The 18,504-nt window shown below is 35.8% G+C and overlaps 1 protein-coding gene across 1 annotated transcript in view; it reads right to left on the bottom strand.

Annotated features, from left to right (window-relative positions):
* LOC115889418 overlaps positions 1–18,504 on the bottom strand; it is a 50,566-nt gene that overhangs the window by 9,827 nt on the left and 22,235 nt on the right. Inside the window, exons 3-8 of the mRNA XM_030909406.1 lie at positions 7,396–7,463; positions 5,583–5,721; positions 5,398–5,519; positions 3,016–3,255; positions 971–1,165; positions 792–909 (exon numbers count right to left, since the gene is read on the bottom strand). Coding sequence (XP_030765266.1) covers positions 792–909; positions 971–1,165; positions 3,016–3,255; positions 5,398–5,519; positions 5,583–5,721; positions 7,396–7,463 — 882 coding nt within the window. The remainder of the gene's footprint in view (positions 1–791; positions 910–970; positions 1,166–3,015; positions 3,256–5,397; positions 5,520–5,582; positions 5,722–7,395; positions 7,464–18,504) is intronic.

Below are 18,504 nucleotides of genomic sequence, written 5' to 3'. Positions count from 1 at the left end.
AAAATATATATTTTTAGCCGACCATACCAACAGGTATGGTAGGCTATTAAGATCGACAAAAAAAAGTTTTTTTAATTTCCCTCAAAACGAGTTATTTCGGTCATAAATGACCTAAATACAAAAAATTTCATGGTGTCTATCTGTCTGTCCGTCTGTAACACGATAACTCAAAAACCGCTAAACCGATTTTAACCAAATTTGGCACAAAATACTGTGGCACCCGAGAATCTGGCCATTAGTTTTTGGTGGAGGTGGGGGATTTGTAAGGGGGTATGGGAGGGGGTTAAAAATTTTAAAAAATCGTAACTCCAAAATTACAGTAGCTAGCCAAACGCGGTTTTCAATTTAAGATTAGGAATAATATTTGCAACAAAATTTGTAATAACATCAAAATCAGTCAAAGTCGCAGTTTTTGAGATATTCCGTGTTTTCGTAGTCCGTTTTTGAGAAAATCCGTGGGGAGAACTCCAAACTCCCATCGGATGCGACCCCAGGTGGCGGATAGGGAAATATCCGCGGACCAAAATTGGAAAAATTCCTTTGCTGTGAAACTAAAAGAACTGCCCACCAACTTTTTATTAACATATTTTAGTATGGGCGGCTATACGTACTTCTCGGCGCCAATTTTTTATTTTTTTACTACTATTGTTCAGGAATTTGTTATAAACAAATATATTGTTTATTAGTAAATCGATTTTTTTGTATTATATTTATTCATGAAAATTTTTATTGCAAAGTTTTTATCCGCAGGCTAAATATTTTAGTACATAACTAATGGTATAAAGGCTTACCATCCTGCTGTAACATGAGCAACTATTTGAACTTTTCTATTTTCCTGTTGTTGTAAGATTCCATGGCAAACCAATCTCATTTCAGAATTCTGTTTTTTTAGATCTTGCGATTCAAATCCTTAAAAAATTGCACGTTTTAAAATATACATTTTTTTTAAATAATTTGAAGTAGATGTTACCTAAATCTTGGAAAGCGAATTGTGGTGGAGCATAGTTCTGATGGAGCTTGATCGGTTTTGAAGCCTCGTCGTCCATAATCTTAAGGGTGGCATTCCTTTGGGAGAATTTGAAAGTCTTATGATGATCTAAACTAAACCAGGTGTGATGTTCGGTGATCCATATGGGAAATTTGCAGCGTTTGTGTTGGTCATCGACTGAAAAAATAAAAACAATAACATATTTTAACAGAATCTAAAAATTACCCAATAAAAATACCTTATTTACATCATTTTATCAAATTTTATATTGTTTTTTCGTGTATAAGGACTAAAAATGTCCTATAATACACTTAATTATAGGACATTTTTAGTGGCTATACTGTATTTTTTTTTAGTTTTAGTATATTTAATGTATTTTAGTTGATAAACTAGATATTTCTTTAAAATTATTTATCACAGTTTCCGGTCTACCATTTATGGGCTTATTGTTACGTTTTTCGTCGGTTCCGTGTGGATAAAAAGTCACAATTTATTTAACACTAATTAACAAAAACAATAACGATAAAAGACTTAAAGAATTATTTAGAAACGATTTACAACTATTTATCTAGAAAGAATTTATTTTGAACTTAGCGCGTCAACTGTACTCGTCTTATTTCTATCTGCCCTCTTTAGGCTCCAGCCGCCGGCTTTTATATCCACAGTTAAAGATTTCTAGAATAGTCCATAGATCGTTAGGTGTATAGAGAAGGTTTCGATTGTTCTCGTATGTACTACTCCATTCCAGTGGAACTCGATTTTTCTCGAACGTCCGAATGAATCATTACGGTGTCTATTCTTTAATGCGATGTTAAGGTCATCTGAGGGCGGGACATATAGTTAGGTTAGGTCGAGTCCACACGGGTCCGCAACATTATAATCCACGGTATTGCGTCTCCTGAACAAAATATACACAAAATTATTTAAAATATCTTTTAATTATTTATTATTTCTAGTAACAGTTAACATTTAAGTAAGTAACATTTAATCTGTAGTCTGTAGCAAAGTTTAGTTTACTAATTTGGTTTAGTTTTTCTAGTTTGAATTGTCTAAATCCCTGCATAATCAATACTAGTTGAATGGATGTATATCAAACTATGCTGAGTGCTAATAAAAGTATCCTTTACAGATTTCTCTTAAGAGCAATAAAAGAACATTGCTTTTAAATAATGTCCGTGGACCATACTTTTGTTGACATCGGGTCAAATAATAATTTTCCCAAGCGGATATATTGATAATGTTACCATTATTACACATCAAGCAATACTACTCTTATATTAATCAATTAAGGCCTTATAAAAGATATAATATACAATTTTATATACTAATTCATTATAATAACATTTAATCATAAAAATATTGTAATTCTATTTCTGCAGTTTAAGTGAAAAGTTTTGTTCCTAAATATCTACTATACATATAATAAACGCGTGTTGAAATATTAATTTTGTGGAATGTGGAATATATATCAATATAACATAAAACGAGATGTAATTAACGAAATATCATCGTAACAACAGCTATTTTAGAAACGTCTAGGTTTACTTATTTCACTGAGATTTATGAAAAAAAATCCTTTGCCTCCGATACAGATACCGCCACGTTTTTGAAATAGCTCAAAACAAAACAAATTTGAGAGAATATCGTTATAATAAATTATTTCGACTAGGTTTCGATATTTTAACATGGTAAAAAACTGAAACTACACTCACCGACACGAAAAACGGACACCTTAAAATTTTGAGGCATCTTAAAGTTTAATATATTTTGTTCTAGTGGGACGATTTTGATTATTCTTTATGCAATATGTAGCTAAATAATTTGGCTTTTTGGTATCACTTTCTTAATTAAAAATCATCCATCTGTCAATTATACGAGGGCAAATAAAATGGATATTTTGGTGAATGTTTGAAACAACCTGTGGAATATGTCAAGCTAGTTTGTTACATTTCAGAAATCTGAAATGTAACAAATTATAATGACGTAACTATGTCCAACTTATTAATAAAAAAATCAGAGCAACTTACTAATGGTCAATTTCATTGTCCTGCTTCCTTCGAGAGCGGATTGCACTCCCGAACAAGTAGCGTCTCCAGATTGAGCGATGTAATAGACAATTTTTCCATTTTCTATTCTTCTTTGGTATATAAAACATCGATACTGGTCCTCGTCGGTGGTCAGGCTACGTCTGTTGCCTTGAGCCAACTTTCCAATTAGATATTTTGTCGATCCCTCTTTCCAGGCAGCAAGACATATAAGTTCCTCCACTAAAGAGAAAAATAGTATCATTAATTCGTATTATTCTAATTAGGTAGAGATAATTTGCCACAGGTTTATTGAAACACTTAATAATGAAGATATGTGTATCATGACCATATATGTTATGATAAAGTATTACACTTTGACATCGTGAAAATGTACCCCTTTTTAAACAGAAGGAACAACCTTTAAATTTACTTCTTTATTAATTATTAATTTATTGCGTATAGGTACAATATGATAAAGCAACTACTGTCAAGATTTAATTACTCTATCATCAGGCCTGATCTATAGAATATTAAGATATGGCGATCTTATATTTTATCATCGAATAAAAAGACAAAGGAAGGAGCATATCAACAGTATTAACGCAATGAAGCTTTTTTCCGGTTTTAATTAATTTAATTCCGGTTTTATGAGTGGCATTTATTATTTTAACATGTTAAAATAAAGGGTGAGTTTCCTACTGTGTTCTCTATGGGTTGTATCTCGGAAACTAGTGGAGATAGAGAGTCGGTTAAATCGGGAAAGAATTGCAGTTTTGTAGGGTCATCCCTGACACAAACGGTACATTGTGAGACAGGAAATTGCAGAGAGAAACAAGCCCTATAACATAGGATATAACATTTTAATGAACAGTAGTTTCCATAAAATCAATATAATGAAAAATATACGAAATAATATACATGTACTGATTTCTTTCGAAAATCGACAACTATGAAACTATGAACCCTTCCCCGACACAAACGGTACATTGTGAGACAGGAAATTGTAGAGAGAAACAAGCCCTATAACATAGGATACAACATTTTAATGAACAGTGCTTTGCATAAAATCAATAAAATGAAAAATATACGAAATAATATACCTACATGTACTGATTGCTTTCGAAAATCGACAACTATGAAACTATGATCCCTTCCCCGACACAAACGGTACATTGTGAAACAGGAAATTGTAGAGAGAAACAAGCCCTATAACATAGGATACAACATTTTAATGAACAGTGCTTTCCATAAAATCAATAAAATGAAAAATATACGAAATAATATACATATACTGATTTCTTTCGAAAATCGACAACTATGAAACTATGATCCCTTCCCCGACACAAACGGTACATTGTGAAACAGGAAATTGTAGAGAGAAACAAGCCCTATAACATAGGATACAACATTTTAATGAACAGTGCTTTCCATAAAATGAATAAAATGAAAAATATACGAAATAATATACATATACTGATTTCTTTCGAAAATCGACAACTATGAAACTATGATCCCTTCCTCGACACAAACGGTACATTTTGAGATAGGAAAGTTCATAGCTTACTAGATATTTCGAAAAAAACAAATTTCGACTATTTTAAATATTGTCCCTATCCATTATAATCTATTTTAGACAAAAAGTTTTCAGATAAAAGTTGTAGATAATCACTCCCTTATTGAGACTGTGTTTTCCGATTTCTTCTATTTTGACATATGACACAAACATATGTTCTTTTAAATGGTAGATTTAAAATGTAATTAAAAAATGTAATTAAAATTTCTTGTTAATGGTAAAAACATAGTTGGCCATAACTTCATAAAAAGCGCAATTTTTTAAGCTTTTCAGCGATATGAGCTATAATTTGTTTTTTTTTTCGAACAATTCGAGTTATAACCAATTAAAAACTAAAGTGTTCTCGAATAGTTGAATTTAAATATTTAAAATAGTTTTTTTCTTTATTCTTTGTATCTTTTTTTGCTCCCGACGACGGAAAGAGATAAACTTTCCGAAACGTTAAGCATTTTTTTGTTCGTTAGGCAAATTTGTATATCTGTAAACCTAACTTCTGACAAGTAGTTTCCGTTTGGATTAACGCGGAAGTGTTTACAAAAAATAACTATTTTTTTGTAGATTTTCTTGCAATGACGAAATACCCATATAGAATTTTTTTGGAGAGATGAATCAGCCACATAGGTATAGACATTTTTTATAAAAATAGTATTGTTAGTATTACTCCTTCCTTAGCCATTTTATTTAATGGATTTTATTAGTAGATTATTCATTCAGAAAGAAAAAATGTTACATTTTACTGTTATTATTGTTAGTACATTTTTTTACTGAAATAGAACAATTGATGCTGATAGCTGACTCAATATTCTTACCGTTGCTCTCTGTGCTGACGACATCCGGACAAGCTTGATATTTCAACACCAACCTGGATTCATCCGTACAGCTTTCAGCACGGCTTGGTGGGTTATTACATTCACCAGTTCCTCTATTATACCTAGTAAAATTATGCACATTTTATAGTAAACAGTTTTTTCATTATCTAGAAAATATGTCTTACTCTAGAATGTACGGCGAGCTTTTGAATGGACAAGGTATGGGCTTCACTTCCGGATGCTTTCTGAACATGCTGTATAGTGCAGCATCTCCAACGATACGAGAGCATATTTCGGCAAGAGAATCCTTGGGTTCGCAATATGCTGAAAACAAAATGAAACCGAATCTTAGTTAAACCTATTTTAAGAAAAATAGGGTGGAACTTTTAGTGCTATGACCGAAAATCGTACAAATATACTAGAAATAAACTGTATTTTAAATTTTGGCGGTATTATAGCAGGTAATATTCAGATAAAAAATAATTTTAAGTTGGAAAAACTTGATCAATGTATCAGATTCCATGGGAAATCGTCACCCTAGAATAAGATTGTTCTATAGACCATTTCGATGAAACTGTGAAAACAAAGTTTAAACCGGATATCCGTGAACATTATATACCAAAACGGTTCTATTAAACATATAAATTAAAGGTAATATAAAAACCTATCAAACATATGTATTTATTTTACTTTTAGAAGCTTTATTTAAAAGATATTAGTGATTTTAGATTTGGATATAGAACAAATGTATCTGTTAGATGTGCATTCAGCCAATTTTAGGGATATAGAACAAAATAAGGGGATATAGAATAATATAATACTCATTTTAAGCTGATTTATTTGTATTTCAAAATATTATTTCAACACAAAATAACTGAAATGGAGACATTAAGATATTAACTAAAAACAACGTAAAAAAATAAAAACCTAAAATACAATAGTAATAATTATTCGTCTGCATTGTTTATTAAAAACTATCATTTTTTTTCCGCCTATTTGTTTGGTATGTATAGTGTTAAAATAACTTAATCAGATTTTAAATCTGATTTTTAACTTTCATTGGATTATTTAAATGTTTTTTTAGCTATCTCTAGTACTGATAGTATTAGAGAACCATTGAGCAGTCAATTGAGTTGAAGTAGCTGGTTTCACGAAATTCCAAAATGTGAAACATTCGAATTTGCTAACAAATCAGGCAATCAGTGCTTTTAAAACGAACGATTGAGCAGTTAATTGAGTGCAGCGGGTTTCACGAAATTCCAAAGTGTGAAACATTCGAATTTGCTAACAAATCAGGCAATCACTGATTTTCAAACGAACGATTGAGCAGTCAATTGAGTTGAAGCAGTTGGTATCACGAAATTCCAAAGTGTGAAACATTCGAATTTGCTAACAAATCAGGCAAATCAGTGCTTTTCAAACGAACCGATTTGCCGCCTATTTGACAAACGAACGTTTAGTGGTGCAATTTCACCCGCTTAAAACAAAAGCCTTAAATTTAAATAAAAACAGATACATACATTGTATGTTAGAGAGAAAGAGATCGAGAATAAATGGATATAGAACAATCTAATTTTTATGCATAGTAAGTTTTTGATCTGGTATTTTTGTTCCATATCCACTTCTTAGGATAAAGAACACAATAATTCTATTTTTTTTTATTACAAACTGTAGGATGTAACCTTAAATAGTGATTTTTGGATGTAGGCCATTATATTGTTTCGCGACTTTCAAATTAATATGGATATAGTACAAAATATTAGATTTTTTTTCTTTATTTGTGAATTTGGCTATATTGTTTTTGTGGATATAGAACAAGCTAATTCTACATAAAAAAAATGGTGTATGTAACTCATTTTACCCCAAAAGTGGATATAGAACAACCTAATTCTAGGGTGACGAAATACTAGTTTCAAAAATGATATTAATATTGTTTTGAATAGTTATAAAACAATTCAAACAAATGATGTGTTAAATGATAAAATTGCTGGTACTTACTTTCTTTGTATTGAAGAACGCTAGGATGCTTCTCGTGCATCACTAAGCATTTGTAGCAATCGTCAGTTCTGAAAAAGAAAACAATAATTAGTTATGGAAACAAAACATTTGTACATAGTATCAATTTTTGTTAAAAATACATAAGTGGTGAACAAATATTTCTAGTTTTCAGTTAATAACGACTTAAAAGTTTTATAGAAGGATGTAGAATGTAGAATGAGTAAGAGGGGGGTTAATCACTGCGACCTTAAAGATCTATTGTGTGTGTGTCCCCCTTCCTTGAGTTATCACACAATCTATAACCCATCATACACCTGTTGTAGAGGGGACAGGGTATTTCCCATCCTCATCTGACAACAGTTCTTCCTCCGAGGGTACACACCCTTCCACGGTTGGAGTTTAGCCCTCCGTGCCACTCTTCACAGTCGAGGAGCTTGCCTCCGGCTGAGGAACCCGTGAGGTGGAGGCTGTAGGATCTGTCTGCATTTTCTCCACCTTTTTAACTTGGTCTCTCCTTAGACCTGATACCGGTGTTGTCCCGTATCTATAATAGAGAATATGTCTCTCTTTCTCTATTGCCTCCTTGGATTTGAGGTCACTTCCTATTGTGATGACCTGACCATGACCCTCCTCCCTCGAGTTGATGACTCGCCAACTCGATGTCCTTACATTGAAGTTCTGACCTTTGATAAGGCTCAGCAGGTAGGTGGTATCTTTCCCCTTGCTCCTCGGCAGAAAGACCGTTATGGCCTCCCCTTTAGAGATGTTTTCTCCCTTCACTGCAATCAGTTCCGGCCCTTGCCAATTTTTAAGCTTAAGTGCGATTTCCACCAACCAATTCGCCGATTCTTGAAATACACAATCTATGAGGATCATGCCCACACGAAAGTGTATCCCCGCAAAACGCAGGTGACCTACTTTATAGAAGGATAGTAGAATCTATTTTTTAATGGAGAGAGACTACGTACCGGGTATCCCACTAAGAATAGCTCTCGGCTGTATCTCGGAAAGTATTAGCCGTAGGGGCTCCGGAAAAAAAAATTATAATTAAAGAGGCTATGAGAAATTGCTGAAAATTATCTTCAAATTTGTAGAACGACCGCTAGGGGGCGCAATTGCAACAAAAAATAAGAAAATGTTTTTACACAATTTTGCCTAGATAAGGTGTACTATAAGTAATAGCTTCATAATCTTCAGTAAATTTGGAATATTTTTTGTTAGAGCCATTTTCCCCTATCTACCAAAAGAAAGTGGTGGGGGAAGGTCAGATCTGTTTTTATTTAAATATTAATAACTCTGGACTGGATGATCGGAATCCAACAAGCTAAGGCTCGTTTGAAAGAGCGTTTCTTACTCTATATTATACCATATAAACAATAATAATAAACTTTTGAACGTAGACGCTAGGGGGCGTTGTCTTACAATTTACCAAACATTGCGCGTTTTATCAAAAAAATTAAATGCAATAGTATATGTAATTTTAGCTGGTAGTAAAGAGTAGTAAAAGCTTAAAAAGTCAGCGAAAACCGCATCTTGATATCTTCTTTAAAACTGAAGATATTAGCAAAATCATAATAAATACCAAAAAATAAGCAACACGGTATCAGTAGCTCTCTTGATTATGCCCATTCTAACAAAAAAATAAGATAGAAACAGTTAGTTTATTTTCAAATCGACGAAATACCAGAATACCATAATACCAGAGGTATTAATATCTAATGATTAAGATATTAATAACAGTGAACAAGAAATGATAATTCAGTGAAGTCATTTGGAAAAAAGTTGCTTTTGACGTAATAGTATTGTTACGTTTTTCGTCGGTTCCGTGTGGATAGAAAGTCACAATTTATTTAAACACTATTTATTTAACACTAATTAACAAAAACAATAACGATAAAAGACTTATAGAACTATTTACAAACGATTTATAACTAAGAATTTATTTTGAATTTTAGCGCGTCAACTGTATATTTATAACTGCCCTCTAGGCCTAGGTCACTGCCGCCGGCTTTTATACCGACAGGTAAAAGAAATCTAGAATAGTCCAAAGATCGTTAGGCGCATAGGAAGGTTTTCGAATGTTCTCGTATGTACTAGTCCATTCCAGTGGGACTCGATTCTTCTCGAACGAATGAATCATTGCGGTGTCTATGCGATGTTAAGGTCACATCCGAGGGGCGGGACCCATATTGTAAGGTTAGGTTGAGTCCACACCGGCCCGCAACACTGCCCCTTCTTAGCACATGCTCGTCCCGAGATGTATACGGTGAATGAAGGTATTTGCAAAGCTGGCCCCTGGTACATTGCGAAGTCTGGTAGAAATAGCAGTCTACAGTTTTCTCTCCCGATCTCAGCTTTGGGTTGTAGCAGCAAACGAGGATCTCGATTCCCGTAAATCTGAACAAGACTTCAATCATGTTCCGGATTGTACGCCAACTCAAACCATCGAGTCCACACGCCAGCTTCGGAATGGCTAATCGTGCAATGTTGTTGTTTAGCAGGGCTTCTCTCAGTTCAATCAGGGTCTTCCATAGATTGAGATAAGTCGGCTTACTCGGGGACCATTCCTTGGTGACCAGGTAGAAGATGTGCCTTGCTTGACCATGTGCATTGTCGGTTAGCCTCAAGACGCTTCCAACCTCTGGATCCTGTCGGCGTAGTTCTCCGACACGCCCAAACTTCTCATTGAACGTCGCAGCGATTCCTCTGGACATCCGCAAATCTCGAGCCACACAATGAGCGAGCGAATAATCAGGAGGCACGGAAAAGAGGTCTCGTTGATCTTCTTTGGTTACACCATAGCGAGCCTTCTCACTGCTGTTGTATCGGGCCATGAAATCGTCAAAGGACATCTCCGAATCAGGGGGATCAAAGCTGCAGGTTCTCACGGTCCCAGCACGATCTTCTATTTCGCCTTGGTAGGGGCTCAAACGGTTGAAATGGACTACCCTCGGTTTTCCTTTTGGCAATTTTCTGATACGGTATACGACGTCATTAATTCTATCCATGACTTCGTATGGCCCTTCCCACGAGGATTGTAGCTTCGGAGATAACCCACGACGTCTCTGCGGGTTATATAGCCACACCAACTTCCCTGGTTGGTATCCTCCATGCTCAGCTTGAATGTCGTAGTGTTCCTTCATTCGGTCACTAGCACTTTGAATATTTAGGCGGACTCTCTGATGAATGTCGTCCATCCTTTGACGTAGTGTGTGGACATAATCTTCTCCGGCGACTTCTTCTCCCGGTCGGCAACCAAATTTCAGATCACAGGGTAGGCGCACTTCCCGTCCCATAACGATGCTGGCTGGAGTTTGCCCTGTAGATTCTTGGACGGATGAACGGTAGGCCAACAGGAACAGGTGAAGAAATTTGTCCCAGTCTCTTTGGTGGTCAGAGACTACTTTGGCCAGATAACGGTTGATAGTTCTGTTCATGCGTTCAACCATCCCATCGGATTGTGGATGTAGAGCAGTCGTCCTGGTCTTGCGGATGTTCAGGACTTCACAGACGCCTTGGAACAGATTGGACTCAAAGTTTCTTCCCTGATCTGAATGAAGCTCCATGGGAACACCAAACCTGCAGATCCATTCTTTAACAAGGGCATCAGCAATCGTGGACGCTTCTTGATTTGGCAACGCGTAGGCCTCGACCCATTTGCGGAGTAATCCATTACTACCACAATATATTTGTTGACATCGTTCGACTCTGGGAAAGGACCAACCACGTCGATCGCTATTCGTTCGAAGGGACTGCCTACATTGTACTGGCGCATTGGGGCTTTACCGCGCTTTTGTGGTCCATTGATGGCGGCGCAAACGTCACATTTCTTGCACCATTTCCTCACATCTCCTTTGCAGTTCACCCAATAGAACCGTTCCCGCAGCTTGCAAGTGTCTTGGTAACACCGAGATGTCCACCGCTGGTTCCATTGTGAACTTCCTCCAAGACTTCCGGGATCCTCTTCTTTGGAATGACGATCTGCCTTCTCTCTTCTTGTCCCTCCGGTCTCTCGATCACACGGCGAAGTAGTCCGTTATCTATTACCAAGGAATTCCACTGAGCCCAGTACGACTTTACGTTCGGCGAATATCTGCAAACTTCTTCCCACGTTGGTCTTAGGTCTGCATTTTTCTAGTTAATTACTAAACCTAATTCTGGGTCACTGGTTTGGTCATTTGCAAGATCTTCGGGTTGCCAAGTATCATTAACCACAGTTGTTCTTACGAGTTTCGCTTCTTTCTCTTCTGCTCGGGAACAATGCTTACAGTCCTTATCGCAAGGTCTTCTGGAAAGTGCGCCGGCATTTCGATGGATTGCCCCAGCTCGATGTTCTGTGTCGAAGTCAAATTCTTGTAATCGTTCGATCCATCTAGCTACCTGCCCTTCAGGATTCTTAAACTGCAACAGCCATTTCAAAGCAGCATGGTCTGTTCTTAACAAGAACTTTCTTCCATAGAGATACTTGTAGAAGTGTTCCACTGCTTTAACTACGGCTAGTAATTCTCGTCTGGTCACGCAGTAGTTCCTTTCCAGTTTTGACAAGGTCTTACTAAAATAACCAATTACTTTTTCTTGACCATCCTGGATTTGAGACAGAACAGCGCCTAATCCAACATTGCCAGCGTCGGTATCCAATATAAAGTTTCCGTTGCCAAGGGGGTAGCTAAGTATGGGCGCACTAGTCAGGGCCTTCTTCAATGTTCGGAATGCCTCGTCAGAATCTGAGTCCCAAGAGAACGCCTCTCGCCTTCGGTAAGTCTGGTCAATGGTTTTGCGATGGTGGCGAAACCCTGTACATAGCGGCGATAATATGTGCATAGTCCCAAAAAGCTTCGTAGTTCATGTTTATCTTTAGGTATTGGCCACTCTTCCACTGTCTTGGTCTTCTGTAGATCTACCGCAACTCCTTGGGAGGAGACTACATGTCCCAAGTTTCAAACCAGAGCTCCCTAGTCGCTTGAAAACTTCTTCCAAATTCTTCAGATGATCGTCAAAGGATTTCCCAACCACTATGATGTCATCCAGGTACACTAAACAGGTAGTCCAGGATAGACCCTTTAACACAGACTCCATTAGTCTCTCAAAGGTAGCTGGCGCGTTGCACAATCCAAAAGGCATGACGGTAAATTGCCACAGTCCGGTGCCCACCGAGAACGCTGTCTTCTCTCTGTCTTTCGGCGCCATGTGACTTGCCAATATCCACTCTTCAGATCTAACGTAGAGAATATCGTTGACCCCGCCAGCGTGTCTAGAGTATCGTCTATCCTCGGCAGGGGATAGCTATCCTTCTTGGTAACATTATTGAGCTGCCGATAATCAACACGGAACCTGGTGGTACCGTCTTTCTTCTTTACTAGTACTACCGGCGATGTCCACGGGCTGTTAGATGGTTCGATGACACCCTCTTCTTTCATTTATCGAAGGATTTTGTCAGCTTCTTCACGTTTGGCGAGCGGAAGTCTTCTCGGATTTTGTTTGATTGGTCGTGCATCTCCGGTGTCAATTTTATGTTGTACTAAATTGGTACGACCTCTATGTCCTGCTTCTCCTTTATCAAACACATCTTGATACTTGATTATCAGGTTTCTCAATTTTCTACTATCTTCGGGAGATAAGCCCTTAACGTTTACTAACTCCTTCACCATTTTGTCCGGAATTTTTGAAGTCGAAACTTTGGAGGCTTCCACGCTTCGAATGACTGAGGAAACCGAACAACAGTACCCTAACAGGGTTCCCTTCTTCAAGGATACAGAATAATAATTCGTGTTCATTACTCTCACCGGTACCGTCTTTTTCGCTCGTAGCAGGGCTTTTCCAACAGCGACCCCTCGTCCTATTTTCGCTGTCATGGTTCCTTGTCTCCAACAGAATAATACCCCATTATTCATTTTACCTTCCAGGCAACCATCCAAAAATATCTCACAGCGCTCAGGGATCGAAACATCTTCTGCTACCACCACGCGAAGCGTCTCCTCACATTTTCGATGTAGAACCACTTCTTCATTTATTTTCAAAATTCCCTGTTTGAAGTTTAGTTCAAAACCTCTAGTGGTCATAATGTCCATTCCGAGAATTAGTTCATCTTCGATATCTGCTACTAATACTGGATGTTCAAAACTGGTGCTCCCAATAACAAAATTAAGGTTTACTTCTCCATGGACAGCAGCGGGAGCCCCCTCAGCAGTACGTAATCGCCATTGTGTTGTTTTAACCTTCTTCGATGTTTTAAGAATGTCCGGTCTGATGATAGTTTTCGTCGCACCTGTATCCAACAGCATGGTCCGGAACTCTCCATCAACAAAACCATCCACAAAAATGCTGTTGAATTTGTGTTGTAGCGAGGCGACTTGAGCAGTTTTCGTTGGGGCATGTTGGGTACAGGTCGACGTGTGCCCCTTCATTTCGACCCTTAGTAGTTTTCCGACCTCGACGAAGCCGGTTCTTCGTTCTTCTCCTTACAACGGCTTCGCACGTGTCCTACCTGTCCGCAGTTCCAGCAACGAATCGGTCCCTTCTTGCCCATGAACTGGTCCATTACTTTCCGAACAATCCCTTCCACGGATTCGTCGGAACATTCGTCGATGGCCCGTACTTTTCCTAAAGACCGAAAACTTTGTTTCGCGGCCTCGAATTCTAGGGCACGTGCTAAAGCATCCACCAAGTGCGTTGGGTGGGCTAGGAGAAGTGCTTGTCTTGTCTCGTTGTCACGTAAGCCATCGGAGAATGCCTGTACTGCCAACCGCTCCATAACATTCTCGGGCGTAGCAGGGTACGCAAGGCGAACAAGGCGGGCTACGTCGGTTTCAAACTCCTGTAGAGACTCATTTGACTTTTGAATGCGATTTTTAGCTGGAAATGATAGACATGTTCCAAAATGAGCTTGGCCGTACCTCATTTCTAAATGTCGTACCAATTGCTGATAATCCCCCTGTTCCGATGGTGACAGTGTCTGCAGGATATCAGTCGCATCTCCCCGCAGTGCGATAGTCAAAGCGGTAGCTTTTTCAGCGATTGCCCAGCCGTTTGCTCTCGCAGCGGCTTCAAATTGGCAAAAGTAGTTGGCCCAAGCGGTTTTTCCGTCAAACTGTGGAGGCTTAATAACTGACTTTGAGATATACTTATTTTCGACTAGTTTCGGTGCCTCCGATGTTTCTTGACATTTTGGTGAATTGGCCTTTTCTATTTCTTGTTTTAAAATTTCGATTTTTTTATTTACATCTTCCTCAATCTCTGTTATTTTATCTTGTGTATCTATTATCTTTTCTTCTAATTCCTGTATTTTATTATTAAAGCTGGCCTGTATATCTTTAGAATTTTCTGCGATCTTATCTTCTAAAATATTAATTAAATCCTGGGAATTTTTCATCATTTTATCACTGATTTTATCTTCTAAATTATTCAAATTGCCGTTTAAATTGTCTTGCAATTCTCGGGAATTTTCTGTAATTTTGTCATTCAAACTGTCTTCTAATTTTTGAGAGTTTTCCGTCATTTTATCTTCTAATTTTTGTAGGCACGAGTCAAGGTCACCTTCGAACTCAAAGCAAAATGTGTCCGGATCCTCGCCTTCCTCCCTCAAAACGTCTCTCAGTCTGGTTTGCAAAATACTTTTCTTTCCATCTGTCTCGCACTCTCTCTCTTCCAATATGGATTTCAGTTCGGACACTTTCAAGTCTTTCAACAATTTCTTCGGAGCCATTGTTAGTCTTTTTATTTTTCTTATCACACACGCCACACCTGACACCAATTGTTACGTTTTTCGTCGGTTCCGTGTGGATAGAAAGTCACAATTTATTTAAACACTATTTATTTAAACTAATTAACAAAAACAATAACGATAAAAGACTTATAGAACTATTTACAAACGATTTATAACTAAGAATTTATTTTGAATTTTAGCGCGTCAACTGTATATTTATAACTGCCCTCTCTAGGCCACTGCCGCCGGCTTTTATACCGACAGGTAAAAGAAATCTAGAATAGTCCAAAGATCGTTAGGCGCATAGAGAAGGTTTTCGAATGTTCTCGTATGTACTAGTCCATTCCAGTGGGACTCGATTCTTCTCGAACGAATGAATCATTGCGGTGTCTATGCGATGTTAAGGTCATGCGAGGGCGGGCCATATTGTGAGGTTAGGTTGAGTCCACACCGGCCCGCAACAGTATAAACGTCAAATTATTTATTATTAGATGAACCTTTTGATAGTCTTAGCAGCGTTTTTTTATCTTTTGATTCCTTTTTCAAAATGCCAACAATTTCAACTACTTCAAATAATAAAGGCATTTTGAAAAAGCAATTAAAAGATAAAAAACGCTGCTAAGGCAATCAAAATGTTGATCTAATAACAATTTGACGTTTATACTATTACGTCAAAAGCAACTTTTTTTAAAGCCTACCATGACTTCAGTCAACCATCATTTCTTGTTCACTGTTATTAATGTTTTAATTATTATTAGATTGTAACGTGCCAAAATTTCACTAGACTATTTTATTTATTTTTCTCAATAATTTAACGCTAGTTGATATTATTATTATTAGCCTGAAATATCGATAAGTTCAATTCAGTAAACCAAGAATAAATAAATAGTACTTACATGTCAACAAAAGTAATTATTCCATTCTTATTTTTAACTAAACATATTTCATATTTAATATCACTTTTTTTGCAGCACAATACTAGTTCAATTTAATACAATTTAATATTTATTTTAGCCGAAATATATAAAATAATTCTTTCCGCCGTTAATTCTGTTTATTTACTAAATACTAGTGTTGGGAAAATTCGAATTAAATAATACGACTAATTCGATAGTAAATTAAAACTAACTAATTCGAATTATCTTTTTCGATATAATCGAGATAAAAATTAGTAGTATTTTATATTATATCTGTGGTAACCGAATTACAAATGAACATAAAACATAACCTCTTATCGACGAATACGAATATTTGTAGTGATGGGAATGATCGAATTATTTTCACCATCGAATAATTAGTAATAATTCATATTTCATAATCGAATTAATAATTCGAATTATTTAGTAGTATAATAAATTTAACCTAAAAATAAATTCGTCCCAGCTAGTGCTCGTCTAGGGGCTATTTTAAACAAATTCTGAACCATTGCCATACCTATATTCTATCACTGAATAAAAAATAAAAAAAATATTCTTTTTATTTTTAATGTATTCTATTAACTGTGCTGAAGCCGTTTAATAAATTAAACCATAATTTAAAGTTTTAAAATTTAAAAAGTGCCGAGTTTATGATTGTTTCCAATTCCTATTGAAAAGCTCATATCTAAAATAAAAGCTTCTTCAACAAAACGATATAAGTATGTCCTTGTTTACTTTGCGGTTCGTATTTCTTTTTATTTTATCAGTTGCAATCAATAATTATTTAGATAAAAGAAGAAAATTAATTTTAGTGTTCGGCAGGTGTTCGGTGAAATTTGGGTGAGATGGAAATGAACCAAATAATAGTAGTATTCTTTCGTTCTGAACGAAATGAAAATTTTCACTTAAACTGATTTATTCCTACGTGATATAGGAAATAACAATGATTTCTGGATTTTTCTATATCAGATCGTTCCTTTCTTTGTCGATTCCCTTTATAAATCAGTTTAAGTGAAAATTTTCAGTTCGTTCCGAACGAAAGAATACTACTAATAGTACTATACTAATTACTAATATTCGTATTGGTCCATAAGAGGTTATGTTTTATGTTCATTTGTAATTCGGTTACCACAGATATAATATAAAATACTACTAATTTTTATCTCGATTATATCGAAAAAGATAATTCGAATTAGATAGTTTTAATTTAGTATCGAATTAGTCGTATTATTTAATTCGAATTTTCCCAACACTAAATATTAGTAATTAGTATAGTACTATTAGCAGAGCTAATAGTAGTATGGGTAGTATTCTTTTGTTCGGAACGAACTGAAAATTTTCACTTAAACTGATTTATAAAGGGAATCGACAAAGAAAGGAACGATCCGATATAGAAAAATCCAGAAATCATTGTTATTTCCTATACCACGTAGGAATAAATCAGTTTAAGAGAAAATTTTCATTTCGTTCAGAACGAAAGAATACTACTATTATTTGGTTCATTTCCATCTCACCCAAATTTCACCGAACACCTGCCGAACACTAAAATTAATTTTCTTCTTTTATCTAAATAATTATTATTGATTGCAACTGATAAAATAAAAACAAATACGAACCGCACGTAAACAAGGACATACTTATATCGTTTTAGAAGAAGCTTTTATTTTAGATATGAGTTTTCAATAGGAATTGAAACAATCATAAACTCGGCACTTTTAAATTTAAAACTTTAAATTATGGTTTAATTTATTAAACGGCTTCGGCACAGTTAATAGAATACATTGAATAAAGAATATTTTTTTTTATTTTTTATTCAGTGATAGAATATAGGTATGGCAATGGTTCAGAATTTGTTTAAAATAGCCCCTAGACGAGCACTAGCTGGGACGAATTTATTTTTAGGTTAAATTTATAATACTACTAAATAATTCGAATTATTAATTCGATTGTGAAATATGAATTATTACTAATTATTCGATGGTGAAAATAATTCGATTATTCCCATCACTACTAAATACGTAGGTTAGAAATATTTGAATTGAAACGTCAAATATTTATTTATATTTTTATTAACATTAACTATTAGGCAACCCAAAATTTACTTTAATAAACTGATTATATATTTTTGTATTTTATTTAATCAACAGTAATTAATGAGCCTATTGTCACCTAGTTAAACTCAGTTAATTTATGTTGCTCTATTTTAATTTCTAATTAAAATTTTCTAAGCATAATTGTCTTAGGGCCGGTTGTACAACGACTGGTTCAACAGAAGTTTTCTTGAACTGCAGTGATCTATAGTTCACCGTTGAACGTAGTTCAGAGTCTCAAGTGTTGTTCCAGTTCCCGTTTTCATGAACTAGAGTTTACAAAGAAAAAAGAAGAAAAAACCAACAGCATAACCTTCAAACTGAGCAAAAAAAAAAACAACAGCCTCTACCTTTTCCTGCTTCAAGCGTATTCCTAAAGAAAGTATTTGTTGCCTTTTTA

This window comes from Sitophilus oryzae, unplaced genomic scaffold, assembly GCF_002938485.1.
Source record: "Sitophilus oryzae breed Bouriz unplaced genomic scaffold, Soryzae_2.0 scaffold_813_pilon_pilon, whole genome shotgun sequence".
Taxonomy (NCBI): Eukaryota; Metazoa; Arthropoda; class Insecta; order Coleoptera; family Curculionidae; genus Sitophilus; species Sitophilus oryzae.
Note: the sequence above shows the minus strand (reverse complement) of the source record. Positions and strands in the feature narration are given on the sequence as shown.